Here is a 26,069-nt window from a genome sequence, read left to right as displayed (position 1 = left end):
AGTAGACTAGCTGAGAGCCTGCTCGCACATCAAAACTCATCTCATCTGCAACGTGTCAAATACGTCGATATGACTTCATAGTTATTCACAAAACACACGTTGCCAAATGGAGCACCACACATTGGTAGAATACAACTTTTTAGTTTGCTAGCAACAAATCGCATGCGTCTCAGGCTGCGAATCAAAGCCGCCAGAACGTATACGCACATATACAAATTGGTCATTCCTATACCGGCATCCCAATATATCTACGTGACTGTTGCTAGGTGCTTACGCGCGCGGTCTTCGTATGCAACATCGAAGCGAAGTTCCTAGAAGATTTGATTTATGGCTGTGTGGCAGAAGAGGTGAGTTTAGACGTGAGAGCCGGCTTACAACTTACTGGGTGTGCTATATGTAAAATAATTACAAGATAAAAAGAACTTTTTGTATAAGGCAATTGTCATCAAATCATTTTTTTGCTATTTTGCAACAAACAAATACAGAATACTGAAATGTCATTTTGATTTCCATAGTAACGCACGTATATATTAATAATTTAGTTGCTAGGACCACCCCCTTAGCAACCAATAATAATGGATTGGATTACGGATTTCTTCCGAAATAAATTTTCATATAAAACACAATTAACTGAAAATGAATTCAATTCTACTTAAAGATGGCTAGAATGCATTGGCACCGTGTTCAGATATATTCTAAAAGTTTCAAATGTCTAGCTAGTCGGAAAGTTAGCTAAAAATCAATTGCAAAATTTATACTGGATAAACAACCACCGGACAAACAAGAATACGAGCTATGAAAAACGTGGTCATATGTAAATTTTAATAGTAATTGTATAATCTTTTTTTATATATCTACTCGTACCTTACATTATATTATAAAGAACGTGGGTAGATAATTTAAAAGTAAATAAACAATGTGAACAACAAACAATTATTTTCCAATTAAGTAACCATGGTAATTCAATGATGAGACTCTAATTTATTATTACAAATGCCAAAAAAACAACGAATCCATTTTCATGCCCTTAAGCATATATCACGTATTTTTCTGTTTGATAAACGAACTTTACAAAAATGTTTGTCTTTAAAGGAAGGTGGATTATTTTTTTCAAGTTAAGTAAAACGAGAAGATAAAAAAAAACTGCCAAATTATATTCCTTCAACTCAAACAAAATACACCCCAGTTTCTTTCTTCTTCTTCTTAAATTCGTACTTATTTGTGTTTCCCCGTGTTTGCCTTTCTAAAAATACGAGAGTTAACTTTATCGCAGCTAATTCTTTGAACAACGTCTCTAGTTTTTGTTTGTCTATAGATTTATAGAAGAATAGTTTGTCTATAATGTCGGTAAACTCTTGATATTTGTATCAGAAATTTACATAATAATTCATTTTGATTATTACAGTGATCGATACTGTCCAACTCGACATAATGATATTACAGAAGAAATCAACAAGAGAATCATGACTGCGAATAAATGCTACTTTGGCCTGTTAAGACATTTTAAGTCCCGCATACTATCTCGCCAAACTAAAAGCACTCTTTACAAGACACTTGTAAAGCCAGTGCTCACCTACGCATCGGAAACCTGGACATTAACTCTGCGAAATGAACAAGCCCTGAACTTTTTTGAAAGAAAAATTCTCCGCCGTATATATTATGGACCGATCAGGGACGGCACCAATTGGAGGAGAAGATATAATGCTGAGCTCTACGGGCTGTACGAAGATTGCAGCGCAGTTCCATCAATTAAGATTGGGTGACTGTGATGGCTAAGTCATGTGCACCGTATGAATGACAATGAACTGGCAAAGAGAGTGATGTCCAGCAATCCAATAGGGCGTAGAAGAAGAGGCAGGCCAAAGATTCGCTGGTTGGAAGGAGCTGCCAGTGACTGCCGTATTTTGGGGGTACCGAATTGGAAAGCGGCCACACTGGATAGGGACAGGTGGAAGGAGCTGTTGGAGGAGGCCAAGAACCACACCGGGTTGTCGCGCCCCTGATGATGATGATGAGATACTGTCCAACGAATTTAGAATTGATCAATAAGGTAACTATCAATTAGCAAATGGGAAAGAACTACTTACAAGTATTAATCTTTATAATATCAAACTTTAATTATTGTAAACAAACAATAGGTATCACGGAATGAATTGGCGTTTCATAATAATATTTAAATGTCTAATTACAGATAGGTAACTGTATTATATTTTTATATCTAAGAAGGCCTTAAATTGACCAGAAAATTGAATAAAAAACATCTGCTGTTTTCAACTGAATTACTAGCGACGCGGCATATTTGTCGCTTGACCGGCAGTTGGCGTAATCGATTACATGTAAGTTGTACGTATGCAGTTCATCGTGGGACACTTATTCGTGCGCCGCAATACGTGAAACACGACTTCGTATAACATTTTATCAAATGACGAGTTCTTCGTTGAACATTTCACCGTGGAATACATTTGAACGTATCTTACAAAATGCGGCGATAGTTTGCAAATAGTACTGGTCCAATTATATTAACCCTAACCCAACCTAACCTAGTAAAGACATAAAATTCGCCACATTTTGTAGAATACGTACAAATATACTCCACGGGGAAATGTTCAACGAAGAACTCGTCATTTGATTAAAAGTTACACGAACTCATGTTTCGCGTATTGCGGCGCACGAATAAGTGTCCCGCGGTGTACTGTTTACGTACAAATTTCCGGATACGGATGTAATCAGTTATAATGCTGTTAAAATCCGACATAAATAGTGTACTTACACTAAGCTTTGTCAGTCATACTTATTTGTTTTCATTGAACTATGACTACAAATTGCAGATAGTGTTGGTTAGTTTTTAAAATCCAATTAAACCCTGCGCATTGAAAACAAATACATACGGCCATGGGCTTCACACCCTGAAGCGGGCCTCCAGGCCAGGATACTCGGCGGCCCCCTTACCCATCTCTAAGATTAAGGGCGGTGTGATATTCCACAGTAGTGTTCCTTAAATGATATTAAACGGAACCCCACAGTTTCACAAGGTGAAATTAAGGGCGTTCCGTGTATCGTAAGTACATTTTTTATATTTTTAAATAAATTTACTCTAATTATTCAGTCATTAGCCCCTTCTTCTAAGTAACAACATACGACCCTTCGCCATATTCGATAAAAAGACCCATTAAGAATTATTATAAAAAAATACACTAAAAATAATTATAAAATAAAATTCTTTATGTGAATTATTATTTAATTATATAAACTATCATACTTATCACATCGAATTGGTCCATTGCACGGCCAAACAGTTTTAAATATTTAAGGAAAATAGCGCCGCAGGCGACTTTTTTTACTATTGGAGCAAAATTGTGGTGTGTGTTTATCTCGTTTAACTGATCAACCCACCACACTGGGCTCCCTAAGCCCGGGGCCCCAAGCTAAAGCCCTGTCACCGCCCACCCTTGGGGCCATGCGTATGACTGAAACAGTTTAGTTGTGCACTATTTATGTCGTATTTTTATAGCCCACCTCCACCCTAAGGCACTAGGTGTAATCATATTTTGAAAGTTGTGCACTGTTCATATATATATCTCTAATTATTGATGGTTCTACCCAATATGACCGCTTACCCCTGATTGGGGACAATTTATAATTCATTTTCTGAAGACATTTTAAATTTTTAATAATTTTTATCCAGTATGAGTTGAGTCGATATTGACGATTGTAGTTTGTATGGAGATTGATATATGAGATTGTTGTGAAACTTTGTGATGGTTTTGTAGGTTTACGTTTTTTGAGGTTACCATCGATTATTATCTGTGTAAAAACAGAGTTATCATAATCTTAAATTTGCCCGTGTTATTAAAATATTCAAAAAGTAAAATTTTAAACTTTATAAAATTAAAATTATCAATAATATAACATGAGAGAAGCAAAATAAGTCGTGGCATAGTTTACCTTGAAGAGTTTCTTGCGAATGGAGTCCCCGTTTGCCAAATCCTCTAGCCGTCATCATCTCATTGTTCTTGAATCCCCTCGTGGCTCTTGGCTGCTTGGCCCTGGGAAGGACCCTTCCAGCCGCTGCAGCGCTGCCTACTCCGCCAAGAGTTAGCGCCACGCAAAGTGTCACACCGGCTACCAGTACGTGGGTTGAGATCCTCATTTTTAAAATCTGAAACAATAAGTTAAACAATATTATATTAAGGCGAATGCACCACTTATCATAGGGGTATCTAGCGGGAAAATGCGAAGACACGGAGATACATGTTTTTGATAATTTACATTTAATTAACACAGGTTATTAAACACATTGAAAGTAAAATATTTTTAAATAAAAGACTTTTTTAAACATAAGCATGTGTATAACTTTAAATTCTTTTTATCCATATCAAATCTAATTTTTAATTAACTATTTTTTCATTCAATGAATAATTCACAAGATTTAAGAATGTAACATTCTAATTATTGAACATATATAATTTTGAATTTGGAAAGCGCTTCAATGAGTATTAAAAATCCATTAGCTAAAATTTGCCGCAATTAAGTATGACGCCTTTAGCATAGTGGTATATATGCTTGGGCGCAGCGCTCGAAATGGCAAATTTTCTGAAGATATTTACATTGTCATTAAATCGTATGTGTATTTTATAAAAATAGGTGTATCAGATTTTCTATTCTATGGCCTATCTAGCTCAGACGGTCAACATATTTTTTCCACGAGACGGAGCGATAATTTTACAAATTTCACGAGTCGGAACGGCGCTCTGGTGCATTCCGTTCCATTTCGAGCCCTGCTTGGGCGCGATACCCGAGAGATGCAGGCTCGATTCCTGTGGGATGTCTTACTTTTTTCAAAAAGATTTTTTCTATTGGTTATATTAATATATTTTCTCCGAAGTGTTTTCAAAATTATGTATGTTTAAATCTAATTTTGGTAAAGTCACTATATTGAAGCTGGAACATTCAAATGCGTTCAAGTCCTGGGGGAAATATGGTAGTTACAGTGACATCCCTGGTGAGCTATGAGTTAATGTGCTTCTGAATTACAATTAAGGAATGAGAATGATACATTTTTTTAACGTATATTCCGTCAATAGTCAATAAGTCAATATTTTTTTCAACTGCGCCGCTAACGTGCTGTGACATATACACGTATATCATAATTTAGTAATCATCGGAAAAAAACATTTGAGACTAAAATAATATGGGGTTGCATTTTCACTTAGCTTATGAGGGGATAGATTCTATTATTTAAGAAACTACATGATGTATAACAGTCTCACCGAGTGCTTATAGTCAAACAACGCTATCTACAAGATAGTGTTTTTTTGAGATAACGTTATTTTACATTTCCGGGTACATGATAGTCAAACAACGTTATGTCAATTTTTTTCTAATTTCTTCTTAAATCGTCAATAAAGTTTAATGTTAACTACATAAGTTACCCTTGGTTTCATATATTTTTTTCAACTATTCCTATAAATTTTCATTTTTCTTTTTCAAATTTTTAATAATTAATTATAATATTTCATATTTTCAAATTTTCATTTCAGTAAGTAATAATAACACATGAAAACTTAGGTTTGGGAAAATATGATTAAATTTCTACAGTTTGTAAGATGTCGACGAGAATGGAGGCAATAGTAAAACGACCACTATTATATATATTTATTACACGAATCATATTGTAGATAGCTATCATATTAGAATACAACTAGAAAATGTAGGTAATATTATTTCATATAAATAAATATCATCATAAGCAAGATAAATGTACAATACACAATAAATTATAAAATATGAACATTATGTTTTAAATAAACATTTCACTTGTTGAGTTACAAGAATCTAAAATAACGATTTATGGCTGTCCTGTAAAGTTGCACTTTTGTAGATAGTGTTGTTTGACATTAAGCCCTCGCACCTATCCACTAATTTGTATTATTACGGGTTGCATAAGACAAACAAGTTTGAAGAACACTGATCAAAATAATGATGTAATGATGTATGATCATGGTAAACATGAATAATTTTATCTCGCTTTCCATTCTATTCTTAAACTATAAATATTTCAAACGCGAATTGAAAACAGATCACGCGACTGAAATATTATCCATAGAAATAAATCAGAGAAGGTTTGCAATAATCAATCCATCTCGAAGAGACACTTTCAACTTTATTCGAAAATCAATTTTTCATCGCAGTTTTCCAGCGTGGAAAAGTTGTCGTTGAAAACGTCCAACAAGTGCACCGCGTGAAATAGAAACTTGGATCGGAAAACTTGTATGGAATCCTGGAAAAGGGTTAACAAAGTGATAGACGATTTGTTTCGATTGCATTATATTTTCCTTTTGCATGAAAATTACATAATATTTTGCTATTATTTACCCATATTGAATGGACTCGAAATAAAATTACTTACTAAACTAACTATTAATTTTAAAATGTTTCTAAGTATAGACAGATTATCAATGTATGGAGGTTTTTTACATGCGGTTCTGTATCTACATATCATATCACCTCACAATAACCACTTTTTATATTCATGGTGATTTTTTTTTCAAGTGGGTTTAGTCCAAAAGAAGTTGTATTTCGAGCATGTCCGGAAATTTGTGCGTATGCAGTTCGCCGTATCACACTTCGCCGTGAAATGTATCGGAAATATATGGTCGTATATTAAAGACCGTCCAACCTCTCTGGGTCGTATAGTACTGAGATAAAATACATGTCTTAATAAAACACGGTTCTTGCCAGTTTACAGGAAGCCAGCGGTAAACAAATTTTGAAAATAGCCGATATACTGAATTATTTATTAGGTTAGGTTTTCATTCTTGAATTCATGAATATTGCCAAAATCAGAGATGCCCCTATAATATACGGTCATCTCTTTCCGATAAGAAAGCTCACGACAAACTATGCTACAGTGAAATGTAATAAGTACAATTTACATTGAGATATCAAAACATTAACAAACTGGCGGAGTAGGTATTAATTAATTTCATTGTAAATAATATTATTATTGATGGCAACGACATGGAAAAACCATTTTAATTATATATTAATTATATTTTATTATATAAGATCCGTTAAGTAAATACATTTTTAGCATACAAATTTTTCACGAATCTAATAACCAATTGCAAATAAGAACTTTTACCTCAGTAATATTATTAATATTTTTATTGTGTTAAATTGCATTTCTCACCGAAGACACGGGATACGCAGTGTTAGCATTATTCAATCGTAAGAGGTTCAATAAAATAAATAGAATGTTACGATTGAATGATGATCTCATTCCACATTTTATCTCGGTAGAGAACTGTCACTCTGTATCATCGTGCTTCGGGCTAAAATATCTACCTCGCTGTTATATATATTATCATTATATCATTGTTTCACTGTACTTGTGTCCATCTGTCATATAAACACGCAAACGCTTGCAAAAATCATACTTCAATTCTTTAGTCACATGTCTTCATCATACCATCACCTGCTTACCACCAATTTAAGATTAAGAAGTTATTGAGTTATAAGAGAACAAATAAACAAAGAGATACTTATGTTGGTATTTTCTTCGGCGTGGATATGTGATACAGATGAAAGACAATCGATCGTGGTTATTCGTGATGATGAAGAAGTGAGAGTTTATTTACTGTTACATAAGTACAGGGGTACAATGGCCAATGGGTACAATATAATAAATACAATGACAATACGGTGCGATGTGTTTCTACCGGAAACTTATAATAGAATTACCTTTCAATCAATTGTTATGCGCTATTTATCGACGTACTCACAATCTAAATAATATCTTAAAGTTATATTTATGAAATAACTATTATAATCGTTTTCGGAGTTTTTGTCATCGAATATAAATAGCTGACTATGTGAAAAAACAGATATGGGGAAATTATCGTTACAGTCAGCTATTTACTGAGTTTGCCATAATTGGACACTACGGGAAATGGATATTTAATATCACCGATCAATATGCTGACACGGGTTGAGTTGTTTATCCCCATACTTACAACCAAAATTTTGTTGTACAAAATCATTTTAAAATAACATCAATGATTTATCTAATTCTGTTAAAATATTAAAGTGGCTCATTTTTGTCACAGTCATTATTCACCCAACAGTCCAAATTATTTTCAACTCGAACAAAAAATCCGTTGAACAAACACTTTTTTTGACAACACAAAAAAGCTTTCGACTCGCTTACCACAACAGTTATTTATTACCGGTGACAATAATCGCGGAGCTTTTATTTCTCTACACAAAATGGCGTATAATTCAGTCGTAAACATTGACTCGTAATGACATTTTATAATACCCGTCGTGAATTTACAAATTACCGAACCGTTAGTTACTTTGCATACGGATATATCATGGTTATAATTGAACCCCATTCGTGGGCCTGTTTGTAATTTTCATTTTTCAGTAGACATCAATTTTACTGTGGTATTATTTTGATTAAATTTTGTCATGGTGAACTTTTTTACCGCAAGTGGGTTGAAACTTTGTAACATCAAAGTGCGGATGAATTATTAGAGCAGTGTTTCTGGGTTATTCATCAGGAATCAGGATAATATGGGCCTCCATATGGTAACAGTAGTATCAGTTAACTGATTTAGTGCTAACACCGCGACTGGTGCGTTTGGAGTCGTTGGCCATTAGATATAATTAACGTGTTATTTAAATGTGGTAATTAAAAGGTCAGCAGTGATTGTGTTAATAGATTATCGTTTTTACGAGAAATGGATGTTGGCCACTTGCTCAACCTATTAGATCGGCGATACTCAACCTGCGACCCGCGGGCCACATGCGACCCTTTAAGCTTTTATGTGCGGCCCGAAACACATTTATTGTCAGGAATTTCGTATATCTTGAGATTCGTTTCGACTTTGACGCACAGATAGTGACACCCGAAGAGGATTATCATTATGGTCAACATCAGATCTGGTATAAGAGTGTTGCTATTGCACACGATTAATTTAAAAAACACGCATAATTTTTAAAATCTCAAAAATGTTTTGTAAAAAAGGGAAGGTTTCATGATTTTTTTCGTCACACCAGTAGTGATGCGGCCCGCGTTACTTTACAAATATATGTATTTGGCCCGAAGAAAAAAAAGGTTGAGTAACATTGTATTAGATAGGTGCTAGTACAATAATTCATCATTAGGATATGTGAGACGCTACATTTATTATGTTTGAGAGACTTAGAGAGATAAAACAGTATTGTAGTGGTCAATGACTTCGGGCCTTGTCAGCATTATTTCGACGGTGTAAGAATTATCAAGTCATTTAAATCAATGTTTCCCAACCTTTGAACATCTGCGGACCGGTAAAAAGAGGAAAAAATTTTCGCGGACCACTAATACTGAAATAAAAATGGTTTTTCGTAATATTTTTTTAATCTTATATTGTGACAGATGGACATAACTATAACTAACTAATATACATATAACAGTCTGACACAATTAAAATTTAGCAAAAACAATGGTTTTTTTTCAACAAACTAATGCGAAACCTGCTGTTGCATCTTTGCTAATATATTGGATATTCTTGGCTGCAGTGCTGTCTCTGACAGACGAAGTGCTGCATTCACGTCCAGTCTATTCCTTTGTTTCGATTTTATTGACGACAGCCCGGTACCATTTGATCCACGGACCGGTACCAGTCCGCGGACCAGGGGTTGGGGACCACTGATTTAAACCATCGCACAATCGTCGCATCTACAGTCAGCATATTCTACGCGCGTGATATTATTCGATGGGATCGAAGCGTTTGAAGTGCAATAATGCAGAGGCTAGCAGATTTCTCAATTTCAAACTTCATCAACAATGACTCGCAATTTACCGAATATTCATGTTTATAATTAGCAGGTCATAGTTGATGAGTTAGTCAGTCTAAATACCTATTAGTATCAATCTTAATCTAAGTCCGATCAGTAAGCTTCGTGTCAGTTGCTCCGCACAGCATTCTGTTCCACCGAGTTCGGGCCTCGGAACAGTATTATAAGTATTGTAATATAACGGTTTACGCTGCAAATAAAACTTGCTCCTCCGTCCATCGGAGCAACCACCATAATATCTCGACTTCTCATCTCTCCTCCTGACGACTCTCCATATACACCTCCTCATCAACCGGACGATTTTTAAACGAGCTAGGTTAGACCAAAAACCGAGAGTCGCCGTATGAGGGCTCGCACATCAGAACTCGCCGCATGCGTCTTACGACGAATTCGTCGATGTGACGCCATCGTAAACCAAGAAACAAACGTTATCAAATGGAGCTTCGCAGATTGGCCGATGCAACTGCGACGCTGCGACGCTGCCACATGCGTCGAGTTGCGTTGGCCAGAGCCTGCATGTCGACATCGGCCAATATCGACTCCGCGCATGCGCACAGCTGCACAATCGGTCATTTTTTTCCAGACTGTCGCCGCGTTCGGAGCAGCCGCGATGCGGCGAATGTCGATATCACTAGGCAGATGTGCGAAATTGTATCATAGAACACCGGCTGCCCGTTCTCGGAAGTTTTGATTTATGGCGGTCAGGCTCACGAGGCGAGTTGTGATGTGCGAGCCGGCTATGGATCGCAGGCGGTTGACTAGGTTATACCTAAACTTTTTTTCAACAGTCGACTAGTAACAAGGAGTCCTAAATATATGACCGTAAATTAACTAATCACTCGGCGAGTGGACAACCGCTAGACAAATGCCGCCATACACTGGTAGAAAAGGGCCACTAAAATAATATAAGTTTTCGAAAACTAATTTATATTTTGTATAAATTTAATACAAAAATACATTTTGTAATAATCTTATAATAAAAATAAAAATTCTTACCAAAATATATTATATAGGCATAACTGTTAAAATAACCGAACACATTCATGTAAGAAATAGGCGGAAAAGTAGCTATAGTAAACTTTTGAGTAAAAAGTTTTCCTTATACCCCAAGAAAACACTTATGGTGCAAGTACTAAAACTTGCCAAGAAAGTAAGTAGTCACTTACGTTGAATATGATCCTGATTTTAGGTTTTTAAACTGATTGTAACTATCAACACATACTAGCTTTAAGCTTTGCGCAGATTTAGAAATGGGTTTCATGTTATGAGGCTTTTAAGTACTAATATACAAGCTTAATTGTTTAAAGTCGTGGCTAATTTGGTACCTAGTAATGTACACTATACATAGTAAGTTAAATTCAAGGCTGAAACCATCTTAGTTTAGGGTAAAGTCACTATCAAAAAATTTTTTGGTGTATTTACTAAATCGAAATTTAAATAAAATGGATGAATATTTTGAATAAAACCAAAATATTTTTATATATCAGAATTTGTTATAAGTATTATGCGAGAGTATAAATATTATTTTTTATGTAAGTATATGAGCTTACTTATACTAATAAGGTTATTTTTAGTAGGATATCAATGAAATTGGATTTACGTATTATTTATATTTAAGACCACCACACCACATCCCGTCTTAATCGGGCGTATCACAAAACTCTTTTCTTGATGTCAATCAAGAATCAATGATGTGAATCAATCTCTTCGTTTGATGTGAATCATATTTTTTATGACTGGGAATGTCTCAGGAGCAGTTACCCAAGACTGAGGTCACCATGCGCTGAAATGTATTTTGACTTAATTTACATGACATTAAGTTAAGAGTACTCATGGGAGAGAGGAGCATGTAGAGGAAAAATTACCATATCTTAGTACACCTAACAACGTGATTATGACTATAATTGTTAAAAGTAAATATACAAAGCTTATTGTTTATTCAACTACTGATCGCCAAAAATATTTGTAGGATAAATATAAGTATTTAATACCCTCGAAGGCCGAGCAGCTAACGCGTCGGCTTATAATGTCGCTTCGAATCCTGGGTCTGGAAATTACATAATTAATATGTAAATATAAAAAATACATAAAATATATAAATCAATGTGTGTTTGGAGTATGGACCGAATAGGTTGAGAAAGTGACTAACATCCATTTATCGTAAATATTAAAAAAAACGTTAATACAAATCTTCAATCTGTGGAGGCCTATATGAATTTCTTAGGATCGGCCATGTCAAATATAAGTAAAAGAACCAGAAACTTAGTGTAGCACAACGTAGTATGCGAATGCTGGGCATAAGGCGAAAGTACAAAAAGAGGAATGAGTGGATAAGGGAATCGACAAGGATTTGTGAAAATCGTAAATGGAAATAGGCTGGACACATAGTTCGAAGAAAAAACTTGGAAAAATCTAGTCTAGAGGTATAAAAGTCCGCAAGGTAGATCTAGAGGCCGCTGGATCGATGAAATGATTAAGTTCTGTGGAAGTCCGTGGCAACGCAACACTCAGGACCGAGAGAAGTTGAATTAGCTTGGAGATGCCTTCATCCAGCAGTGGATAGATTCAGGCTGATGATGATGATATAAGTTATCGTAATAATCGATAAATTTATAAGAATATTGTCAAATAATATTAAAATATTTCGATTACTTATATTCTTTTACCTGGTAGAGATGGATACATTTTTTTAAATAACAAATCATTTATTTACTATACAAAAACTAGATGTTTTTAAAAGTCACATTTTTTGCTCATGCTCTAAACAATTCACCTTAAAATCGGTCATTGAAAATTTTATTATATTATATTTTTTTTCTGAATCCATTACGACGAACACGTTAAACTAAGAAATATTTATTTGGGTCAAGTTCAAAATTTATTCTGATATCTCCACTCATCTGAATACATTGTTAAGTGATTTTATACTAATCAATCTTCTTGTGAAAGCCTTTTCTTAAATAAACATTCATAATAGAAAATGTTGTACATCTGGGAACGAGGTCAAAAATGTAAGTTTCCACACCAAGTTAAATACAGTCGTAAGTAGTGTGATATGGTTATATGTAGTGAGTATGGTTAGATTTTATTTTTTGCAATTTAATAAAATACTTTCATATTATCTTTAGCTTAAAAAATATCAGCAAAAAGACACTTAATACATTTAATTACTTTTCCAACGAAAAACATTCGAAAAAATTGCTCATCGTCACCTCAATACTACAACTAGAAACTTGGTTTTCACTATTTTTGAGTTAGTATTGAATATGATTTCACATTTCCTTCTCTACAAAATGATAAAACTAAGTAAGTCAGAAGTTAATGGGAGTTGTATTAATTTTGTGTTTGAAAATATTAGATAACTTTAAAACCATAAATGTATTAAATAAATAAAATAATACATCTACAATATTTTTTCAAACAATTGAACACTGTTTAATTGTTCCCAATTAGACACGCACAATTTGCCATTTTATTTTAAATAATAATTTTAGTTATTTGATTAATGATTTGTTTAATTAAATAAAACACAATTCTATAGTACTTATTCCACTTTATTAATTAAATTTTAGACCGGTTTCGTCCTACTCAAAGGGACATTATCAAACAAATAATTAATCAAATAATACAATGCAGTTCCACCATGAATTGACCGTTAGCACAATAAAAGAAATTAATAATTTTAGCCTAAATTTAATTTTCCCAACAATGACTAAATCAGAGTTTTCTAGTTGTAGTATTGAGGTGACAACATGTCCTAATTAATTACTGCTGTATGTCAGACATAATAAAATAACTCCATTGTTATATTATGTTTTAAAGAAAAGTGAGAAATGTACTTGTAAAAATACCAAAAACTGATATATTATAATAATCATAATTAATTATTATTGACCAAAGCAGAGCCAGTTTGATTTTTGTTTGAAATTCGCACCATTTTAACAAGTCGCGCTGCCACGTCAAACGTGAATAACATATTAGTCTTTTTGAAATCAAACATCTGAGAATGGATCACAGTTCGGTTGTAATACGCCATTGATACTACGAAGAAGATCCCATTCAAAATGTGATTTTACACGGCTAATTTTTTTGGCCGAGAGAGCATGTTGTATTCTCGAGCCCCGCAAATAAGTTAAAAATCAACGCCATAACCTTGTATAATTACGACATAAATGTGGTTTTACGTAAATTACTATCAAAATAAATGTGTTTGGTCGTACGCGACCGCAAATTAAGTACCTATGATCAATTACCTATTCTTTGAATCGAAACCTCGAAACCTTGGCAATGTCCAATTGTGTATTGTGCAAAACAAAAGTAGACGTTTCCGGTTTAAAAATGTATACATTATATTTAAGTTGTAATGTACATTATAAAATATTTATTTAATAATAAATAACACAATATTCAGGAGAATGAAATTTATTGTGTTTGCTTCTAGTGTCCTTAGATTTGCGTGATAGGTATGAATAGTTCCATTACATGTCATCTAATGTGAAATATATCCTCAAAAAAAATGCTGCATTTTTTTCTCCCTCTACACTCTACAGACATAGAGCAAAATGCTAATGGACAAATGGACAATTTGTTTTTGTATGTCTATAATTTTCATGTTACGTATACATATGCGTCTAATGTACAATGTGTAGGTTTATATTTAGTTTATATACGTTGTTAGTCATTAAAATGAACATGACTCGTAGAAAAACTAGTAGAGCCCACTCCATACGTATCTACCAACATTAGATATATAAAAAAAATCGTTTGCTGAACAATTGGGAGAAAATATAATCAAATCTTTCATATTATTTGACATGGCTGGTGTGATTAAGACAGTACTTCAGTGAAACGGCAAATAATTTTCAACTATAGGTGCGACGAAATTTTGGACTCGCTGGCAATCGGAGAGCGAACGTCGAGCTGTGAACACGTCAATTTGTTTCGTGATGGCGACGGTGGTATTAATTCTTAAATCGTGTAAAGATGACTAAAAACGTTACCCAGTTACTTGAGAAAGAAAACATGTCAATGAATATATTATTATTGTTACTAATAGAACAATAAACAGAACATTAAATGGACGCATGTTTGATTTATATGACAAATTATATTTCATTCGGCACGCGTCATTTGCACAATCCGCGCATCGAGTAGCCACGATCTTTTTAGACCATGCCTCAACTGAGGTATAGCCTTAATATTAATATACATTATTTAGTGTTGAATATTCTTTAGTTAAAAATGTACCTCTGAGGCAGACGAAACCGGTACTTACAGATATTAATTAATAAAAGTGGTATTGTTGTTTTTATTTAATAAAACGCATTTAAACGCATTTTATTTTTATAGTACTTATTCCACTTTAATTAATATATTAGGACCGGTTTCGTCCGCCTCAGTGGGACATTTTCAACTGATTTATTAAATAAAAACAACAATACAATGCAGTTCCACCATGAATTGACAGTTAACAACATAAAAAAAAATAATAAAAGTGGAATAAGTACGATACCAATTTGTGCTTTATTAAATTAAATTAATACATTAGACCCTTACCTAATAGATGGGTAGGTCTCTAATTAATTATAGGTGTCATTTTCTAGTGATTAGGTATATATTTCTTTGATGTATTAAATTATGTATAATTCATCTTTGTTGAGTTTTGTGCGATTTAAAACTTAAATTTACATACTATCGTACTAGCAACAATAACAGAAACGTCAGCTATTGTGTTCAATTAAAAATGTGGATTAAGTACGAAACATAAAAATATATAGCCTACATCATTATTGAAGTGTTTGTTTTTATTACTATTCTGTCTTTCCATTATAAACTGTGAAAAAAACTAAGGTAATAAAATTGTAAAATTAACAACGATGCTAATTTTTCAGTAATGTTTTAAATTAAATTTTCATTACTACGAGGCATCTGTCTTGACAAATATATAAAAGCGCTTAGCTACGGATTACGTTGAAGGGTTTCAGTAATTATCGACTAAGCAGTTTATTTCTTGAATGACGAACTTCTTATCCACACAATATATTAAAAATGGTTACTTACAATTATATAATTTTTCACTTTATTTATCAATTTTAAAATTGATAAATCTTTGTTTCATCGTTTAGCTATTTATTATCAGATTGTATTGTGATCAAAATAATCGTATTGACGAATGTAATTCGTCGTATCATGTTATTGATAATATTTAAGATGTTATAGTGAAATGGCCTCAATGATTATATTTTATGAATGTGTAGATAGATATTAATCTGTAATAAAATGATTGTGATCCATAGATGCATAAAATATCTTAAAATAAAATTACTTTTTGAGTTTTTATATACAAAACAATGGATTTTATTTTGAATACCGTGTATAGACAGTGCGCTAAAAATATATATTCTGAATTAATAATTTAAAAACAGAACAGCCAATGGAAATCATTTAGTTTTTCTCTGGATTTAAATAACTATGTTACTTTTATTTAGCTGTTCTTAAATGTGTCAATAGGTGATCGGTCGTTTGAAAATGAAGTCATATTTTGTTTGGGAGTTTTTTTTTCTATCGTCTGAGCAAGATAACCATCCGAGAAAACAAGTCAATTGTTTTCATCAGCGCATTCAATTAAGATTGGCTGTAATTATTATTTTTACTCAAGGTGCTCCAGGATGAATTAGTTATCTAAGAAATACATAATATTTTACAAAGGAAAATTTATTATAATATCGCATAGAAGTAAACTAAGACAATCCAAAAATTAGTAAAAAAAAAAAAACAACAACAACATTAGTTTTACCAATTCCAAATTATTTTTATTGTCATTTCGACATAGTATAACGATAAATTTAATATTATAGCTATTAAACGATTTTTTAAAAATACATTTGGTAATACCTTTATTAGAATATTATTGTAGTTACGTATTTATTTTCCAAGCGAGTCAGTAGTTTTATTTTATTTTGTTTCACGGCGTTCTTAAGGCTATACTTCAGCTGAGGCATGGTCTAAAAAAAGACGTGCATATTGTGCAAACGACGCGTGACGAACCAAACATAATTTGTCATAAAAAGTCAACATGCGTCCATTTAATGTAATGTATATTGTTATTTAAGTAATAATAATAATATATTCATTGACATGTTTTATTTTTCGAGTAAATAGTAACGTTTTTTAGTCATCTTTACACGATTTAAGAATATATTCCTCCGACGCCATAACAAAACAAATTGACGTGCTCACAGGTCGACTATCGCACTCCGATTGGCAAAGCGTGCGAAATTACGTCTCACCTATTGTTGAAAATTATTTGCCGTTTCACTGAAGTATGCTCTTAATGAAACTGACCGTTATTGATTATTTAATATTATCAAAATTTGGAATCAAACAAGCTATCTTCATTTTTTGCGGGCAGAAGAAGGGAAGTAAAATCATATCAGATTTCAACTCCGAGCATTATATCTGTTATAAGAGAAGAGCAGTATGCTACAATAAGATTTATTTATTGCCTGATGAAAATATCTATCGAAGCATATGAATTCACTATTTCATATCATCATCATCATCATCGGCACTACAACCCAATGTGAGTCTTGGCCGCCTCCAGAAAACGTCTCTACTCCCCTCTCCAGCAAGCTCCCTCCACCGCTTTAGTCTCAAGGATACTGTGTCTCTTTCTGTACAGTCCAGCCACCGCAGTCTAGGTTTCCCGACCCTCCTTTTCCCTTCTGGTATGTTGAAGAGAAGCCTCTTTGTTGGTCGGGTGTCTTCCATCCTTGAGACATGGCCTGCCCAACGAAGTCGCGCCACTTTCACGTGTGACACTACAGGGGGATCTTCGTACAACGCATATAGTTCATGGTTGTACTATATGCCATCCTCCTCACATACAGCTCCCAAGACTCTTCTTAATATCTTTCTTTCAAAGATATCCAGCCTATTGCATATCGCCTTGAATAAAAATGATAAATTATGTTTGTTGGGATAATTGTATAATCGAAACTACATCTTAAGGGGTGTCGGTTCTGGTTTCTCAATATTCGTAATCAAGAGTTTCAGTTTTGATTTTGGGTCCATAATAATTAAGGGTGTTTAGTATTCTATAGTTCCATTCCGGTTCCATTTCCAGCTCTGCTACAAACACAACAATCCGAATTGACACTATACCACAGCAAATAACTAATAGTTTACTTAGGCACTCATTAGTAAGAACTGTATGCATTAAAGACTAAACAAGGTACAGTGTTTTATAAATAACATAAAGGTTTATTTACGTTTTCTTGCAGTGTTTATACTGTTAATGGGGTAGCATTTCACCTTATTTTTATGATGATTAATGCACATTAAAACCTAATAGAGGTCGGCTACCCAAACATGAAAAGACATTTCTCTTAATTATTATAATTACCATAGGGACAGCTTTAAGGATACGTGTGCTACGACAAAAATACAGAAAATAGAGCAAGTATAAAATATAATATGGCAGTATTTGGTGGACTTTCGCCAGTAAATCATTGTACAGAAGAAAGATTGTAGTGCCTATATAAAAATTGCAGTGTTGATTATCTCTCCTCTTCTCAATACATTCTTAACATTCTATACCAAGAATTCATTATCTTTCGAATAGTTTATCTACTTATGTTCCAGCGGCAAAGGGTGGAAGTAAATAAATAATGCACACTAAACTTTATCAGTCAAACGTATTTGTTATCATTTACTAAGATTACAATGTGTACATAGTGTTTGTTAGATAATGTTTGAGGCTTTCACGGTTGTTTTTTTACCGTGGTAGATTTTTGGGTTTCCACTGTGTGTCCTTCTTCCTTCTTTCCTCGACGTTTCAGGCTCGTTGCAGAGGCCATTATCAAGAGATAATAAATGTTTTATGATGAAATGTAGTGTAGGTATATGAATGTAAACGTTGCTCTAAGAATGTCAAAAAGAATCCGATTAGCTAAAAGCAAACGTTGCTCAGAGTAATGTGTCAATCGTTACGACCAGAGCTACCGGCTCGAATATTGGATTTTGCTGATAGTGCCGGAAGCCATGACGTTTTTAACCACTACACTACATTTCATCATACAACATACAATCTCTTGATAATGGCATCTGCAACGAGGCCGTAACGTCGAGGAAAGAAGGAAGAAGGACATATGGTGGAAACCCAAAAATCTACCACGATGGGAATGGGACGACTGGCCTCCGGACAATTGGACGCCGCACTGTCATAAACACGTGTAGACGAGGTATTTTAATCAGTTTCTATCTACTACTTAGTAGTTTGAATTCATTTTACTCTTAACATAATGTATTATTTATCGCGGATTGATAATTACCATGCCTAGGCTTTATATTAAGTATAAAACTCTTTTTTCGATGGAACTTAAACATATGCACGAGTAAATCATTGTTTACGTCTGCATATTCACATTCTTACCAACTATTAAATCATAATACTCGTATAATCATTGAAGTATAAATAACAATATTGAATATTTTTTTTAAAGTACCTATAACCTAAAGTACCTAACGTATATTTATTTTCAAATTCCGTGGCGTCCAGTTGTCCGGTGCCAAATTGTCCTAGACCCACCACGATAGTGTGTGTTAGATTTTAAAATTCAATTTAACCCTGCCAAATCGAAGCCATAGTAGATAATAGTCAAAAAATATTCGTTCATACTATAAATATCTAAAATTATACCATTATACCTTACATAGTTTTAGATATTTTATAGATGGGAGAATATTTTTATCGATTATAGTTTGTTATGGGCAGAGCTTAATGAATTAAAAAAAAAACTAACCAACACTATCCGTAATTTATTATGTATTCTTAATTCAACGAAAATAAATGAGTATGACTGAAAAAGTGTGCACTATTTTTGTCAGATCACCCATAGTACCTATATCTAAGCCATCATGGTTTGATTAGGCAGGGATTCATCGAATTTTAAAAACTAACCAGCACCATCTGCAAATTGTATTGTTAATTCAATGAAAACAAATAAGTATGACTTACAAAGTTTAGTTTCAACAATTTTTTGGAATCTTAGCAGCCTACCTCCACCATTCGCCACTGATATGTTCAGTACCTCCGATTGTGTGCTCAAGCATTGCAGTAATTAATGAACTTGTCTTTTATAATTTTATAGACCCAATTAATTTTACTATATAAAAAATGATTGCTTGTCTTTTGTTTATATGTATGTATTTTACCTAATTATAATACAAAACAGACAAGGGTTTGCGATGTAATAGAGTTTGCTAAAACCTCAAATGGAAATGGACTGAATATATAGCTCGGAAAAGGGACAATCGCTGGACAAATCTAGTCATTCAGTGGTACCCAAGACGTACAAAACGTTCGCAAGGTAGACGGCTCTCCGCCACTGGATCGATGAAATGGTTAAATTCTGAGGAAATACATAGTAAAGCAACGCACAGGACCGAAAGAAGTGGAATCAGCTTGGAGAGACCTTCATCCTGCAGTGGATAGATTCAGGCTGACGATAATGATATCATGATGATGAATATTGTGTTTCTTATTTTTATAAAATGTGTTGAAATGATTTGATAACTGATTTTCATATAAACTCTCAAGGTTTTCCTTTATGTTATATCTTCCTTCCATACAAAAGAATGCAACAACATCAAACTGAAACATGCTTTAGTGATTTTTAGCGTGAAACCACAGAAGGTTCCATCTTGAGATATATTCAAGTTGTTTAATTTTTATGAGTTTACGTAATATAATATTAGTGCTTCACAAGCATAGTGAACTAAGTCCATTCTGGTTATTTTTGAGTTAGCTAAGTTCGGATATAATATTTGAGTACTTATTTATAATTCTGTAAATGTATGATTGAAATTCTAAAACGTTATTTTGAGTACATTTAAGTTGTTATGTAAGGGAAATCATCCCCTTACTTAAATAATACGAAATACTCAAATATTATGTTTAAACCTAGCTTACTCAAAGACTACTTACCAGAATGGACTTCGTTCACTATGCTTGTGAAACACTCATAATATGATACTCATTTGCATTTAATACTATTCAAGAATTGTCATTTAAAGACAAAACTGCCACTGTTTACTTGAAAATCACTCAATACCTCATATGTAAATTAAACTTTATAACATAGAGGTAGATACAGATATAATAGAGCGGATGTATCTATGTATTGTATTTCCTTTGCAAAGCTTCAATCGGAAGTGCATTTCAAGATGGCGGCCAGGTAAACAGAGGCATAAATCGCCATTGCAATCCTCTCTGACCAAGATGTTTCCCTTGGGAACCGGTCAAGCGGCAGACGTCAATTGCGTTAGTCTTCGGCTCTTTGAGTGATGAGAAACATTTTTTAATACCAACTTTCACCGTTAGTATGAACTGGGACCAATTTACTACCGGAAGAATGTTTTCATCGCCTCCTTTGCTGCTTACATTTATTTCGGTCTGCGCTTTTAGAATTTCTACAACACCAATCAATTCTTCCTATATGGTAGCTTTTACACGAGATCTATAGATGGATAGTTTAGTATTTTTTGAGTTTCGAATACGGCAGCATGTAAACAACTTTGGCAATTTTTATGGCCAGTTCATATCCAATAGTTGAGCGACATTTTCATTTCATCGCGTACTCTTCTTTCTTACATTAGGTACATGTTGTACTGTATTAATCTTTGATTTTTCTATAATTTTAAAGATTTATAATGTAAAAACATGCCTTGCCTTAAAAGTTAGATAAGTGAAGAACTGTTATATTATAATATAATAGTTTTAACTTAAAAATAATTAATGTCAAATTTTAACCAAATAGTTGTATATTATGATTAATATTTTATAATATTGATACAATATAATGAATAAATTGATATTTAGACTAATTATTAGAAGATGTATATCAAATTGTAAAGGATATTTCAGATATATGTATAATATGTCATGTCGAAAACCAATTTTGAAAGAAATGGTTTCGAAACTCATATTTTGTTTTTTAAATATATTTATGTAGTATATAGGCCATCCATACACTGAAACCGTATGCGGCTTAGAACCATGTGCCATACTAAACTTATGATTTCTGTTAATGGAAATATATTTTTACAAAGTATATTATAAGCATCTCTGATCGTATCCGTTTATGTTTATACCTTACATTTACACTTACAAACTTAGTGAACATATAATATTTCCATGAACAGAAAAAAAGTTTAGTATGGCAAACGGTTATAAACCACATACGGTTTCAGTCTATGGATGGCCTCTTAATTCATGTCATTCTTGTTGCGCATTGACATACAGTGGACAAGGTACGATTTATTCAACTAATTTATAATATAATTTTAGTGGTGATTTATTATGATTTAAAATTACCAGAAAACAAAAAAAATCCACTTAGGTACGTATTTTATTTTCACTATCAAATCGCAAGTCCCACATCACACCATATTTGCCATCATAGAGAACAGTACCGGGCAGATAGTTTGATATTAACGAGAATAATCGCGTATGATGTAGATTATTACCGTTTCGTGTCATATGTACAGCAAGTAGAGGCATATATAACACAAATAAAGCTTTCATGTTTTATTTTAATACACAGCGTCACAATATTAATATATTATTTTGAAATAATAACTCTATTAATTCTGTTGATGATAATGCTTTAATAATTTTTGTATGGGCTACGTGTTGCATCACTGAATTTACATACCATTTATAGAAAGTCACGCCAAATGCATGCGCGGCATAGAGGTTCCATACAGACAATCGTATAATTATTATTATTTAAGTGTACGAAGCTTGAAATGGAACGCATACCTTCCCACTCGGGAAAACTAAATAGGGCGGGAAATTTGACAGTTGATCAAATTTATTTTTGATAAGGTCAGGTCGTTCATGTTGTATCATTATCATTGTTAGAATAAAGGTCAATATCGCTAAATTGAATAAATACAGTACAGAGATGCTGATAATAAGAAAAACCGTCTGAGATGTAATTTAAAACTGAACTTAGATACTTTTTCGAATTAATGCACTAATAAATGTAGCATTTGAAAACATAAACGGATCCTTGTAAACGACCCTCTAACGCTATATACCAATATTGGAAATTTACGTTCATATATATAAAGTATCTGCAATTTTTTTATCTGATTATACTTACGTATAACTTATATTGCACGTGTTAAAAATAAATTTTACTAAATCGTAATTAACATTCACATTAAAAGAAATCATGGTTATGTCTTTGACCTATACTGCTAATGCGTCCATTCTAATATTGAGATATTCTATGTAAAGGTGTATCTTGTATAAGTCAATGAATTATTGTCATGTTAATCTATATTCTGTTCAATAAATACAAAGAATGACCGTACTATAGATATAAGTGCAGTGACGCATTTAGTGACGTAGATAACCGACGCAATGACTGATTTTGAGGCCTCCAATGATGAAAAATGAACAAGCTAATTTAAATTTTCCCTAAATAAATCCATACGTTTAAATGTTTTTTTCTTTAAACTATACAACCTTTAATAAAAAAATCTTTAATATAAGTATATCTTATATACTTCCACTTAGAGTTGGGTTTTGGGAATTTCCCGACGGAAATTCTTGATAAATTTTCGAGATTTTCTATCCCGAATCTCGAGACGAGAGAATTGAAATTTTTGACATTTCGGGAAATCCCGGATCTCGAGAATCTTTTCTCGGGATTCGGGATTTCTTTATTATTAAATATTCATTGAAAAACGATTTTCTATATGAAAAAAGTGGACAGAAACACAAAACGTTCGAAGACTGATCGGGGCATTTAACACAATTAAGCCAACGTCGACTCAAAATGAGCGCAATTTTTGCAACATCAGGGAATTTTGTCAGACGCAGCGATTGACAGTCTGTGTTTTTTTAAATTATATTTTAATAAAAAATGTTTTGAATTATTTTTGTTTTCCTACTTTTATTATGTTTGTCTTCTTACATGAATAAAAAAAACATAGTTTTTTGGAATTTGTCTGTTTTTACACTGATTTTTGGATTTTTACAGATTTTTTTTAATTTTCCCGATATCTCGAGAATTCTTTTTTGGAAATCCCGAATCTCGAGAATTCAAAATTTCATCATTTCGGGAAATCACGAATCTCGAGATTGAGATTTTCTCGGTAAATACCCAACTCTACTTCCACTTACAAAAAATCATGTCTACTATCAAATATGTATAATTTAAAATTGGAACTATCTGCCTTAACTTTCTGTCAGCAAGTAGCGCATGGTAATAATGGTATAAGTATTCAACTGCTTACAAAAAACATGTGATATAGATAAAATATAGATACCCACCAATAATATCGAAAAAAAAATCACATTTTAATCATTTATAGTATCCATATGTAAATGAATACGCCAGAAATATATTTAAACATTCGATTGTTAAATTATCGCATGCCGTAGGTAAGGTTTAGTGAATAAATCATTAAAAAGATTATTTATTTCTGTTATGTATGGATTCTTTAGATAGAAATATTGTAACTTCCTTCGTTACGCTTTTATGATGATGCCAGCTATCACAGAGTAAGGAACTCTGACGGAGTAGGCTCAGTTTACTTAGGTAAAAAAATTACGTGTTAAGATTTGTGTATACTTTAATAATTTATTGTATGTTCGAGGTCCCCTTTTAAATACCGTGACGACGTGAGTCCTGTTGCGTTACGGAAAAGCGCCACTGTGTAAGTGGCAATATAGGATGCCACTTGGGTATACGAGTAAAGTACCCTCTTGTCACTTGATAGATATTAAAAAGACGAGGATTAACTATTTGAGTGAAAACTCGTTTCGTTTTTTCATAAATACTTTTATCTAGATCCCTACATATATATAATATATGTTAGCATAAAAATATCGACAAGTCGAGCCAATAATATATTATGAATTTTGTATAACTAAAACAATAATCGGTACTGTTCGGTTATACGGAATACAGCGGAAAACCCATTTTGAAAATAGCCGATAAACTGGATAATTTGTTAGGTTAACCTCACCAAACCTAACCTAACCTAACCCAACCTAACCTAACCTAAACTAACCCAAACTAACAAATAATCCAGTTTATCGGCTATTTTCAAAATGCGTTTTCCGCTGTATTCCGTATAACCGAACAGTACCCAATAATCTTATAATATTTCACATGTTTGAAGACTTTAGAGCAGCATAATATGACATTATAAATACGGCAGTATTGTGTGAAGCGATGACGGAATTTATACCTGAAATATTAACCTATTATTAAATGAACAACGTATATGAAAAATGAAATTGCATCAAATGTCTAGTTTGTCAGAATCGTCCTAAAAATTGTTTATTATTTCATAATACACCGATAAATACAGATGAAATTGACGAAAAATTAAACTCATGTTTCACGTACTCCGGCGCACGAATAAGTGTCCCACGATTAACTGCATACGTACAACTTACATGTAACCGAATAACACAGTTCTCATTTACACCGTGTATAGATTTACAGTCGGAAAAATATGTGCAGCTAAATAAATTCATCTAAATTTATACATGTGATATAGCACAGGTGAAGGAATCCTCCAAACCTGTTGGTGCTTCAGGCCTAGACGTGCCCAAAACTGCCTCTGAATAATTTATTAGTTAATTATCTATTGTTTAAAGCGATTGACAAAATGGCGTCGTAATGTATTATAGCTAGAACTCGCCTTGCCTTTCAAAGCGGCTTCGTGGAAAACTAAAATAATTATACTATTTATGAATTATTATTAATGCTTTCCACTGGGTAATGCGTAAAAACCCCAAGGAATAAATCGAGGACACATAATATGTACATACATAATATTATGTTTGCGCGATGTTTTATTAATTAACAATTTCGTTTGGTGAATTGACATTTTAACCCTTTCAGCGACTCTGTTTGACAAATTGAAATCGGATTGGGAGATTAATTAATAATCCACTTGTTAAATGCGGGTAACGCTTGTATTTTTGATCGATAACAGCGCAATCCATAATTTGAATATACTTACTTAATTGTTTAATACATATTATACAACTGTCAACACCATTTATATTTTGATAACATGCGGAGATCACAGGTGGAAAGATTAAATGGTTTATAATTATTATTGAAGCATATTCAATAATATTGTTATACTTCAAATTAATTTCCATTAGTAAACTCAGGGGCTTAGTTAAAATC

The 26,069-nt window shown here is 33.0% G+C and overlaps 1 protein-coding gene across 1 annotated transcript in view; it reads right to left on the bottom strand.

Moving 5' to 3' along the window:
- Positions 1–26,069, bottom strand: part of LOC147063629 (allatotropins-like) — a 223,768-nt gene that overhangs the window by 6,946 nt on the left and 190,753 nt on the right. Inside the window, exon 3 of the mRNA XM_085959788.1 lies at positions 3,946–4,159. Coding sequence (XP_085815914.1) covers positions 3,946–4,150 — 205 coding nt within the window. The 5' untranslated portion in view covers positions 4,151–4,159. The remainder of the gene's footprint in view (positions 1–3,945; positions 4,160–26,069) is intronic.

The sequence above is a fragment of the Rhyacophila brunnea genome, unplaced genomic scaffold (assembly GCF_057557595.1).
Source record: "Rhyacophila brunnea isolate RB1 unplaced genomic scaffold, BYU_Rbru_1.0 scaffold_9, whole genome shotgun sequence".
Classification (NCBI taxonomy): Eukaryota; Metazoa; Arthropoda; class Insecta; order Trichoptera; family Rhyacophilidae; genus Rhyacophila; species Rhyacophila brunnea.
Note: the sequence above shows the minus strand (reverse complement) of the source record. Positions and strands in the feature narration are given on the sequence as shown.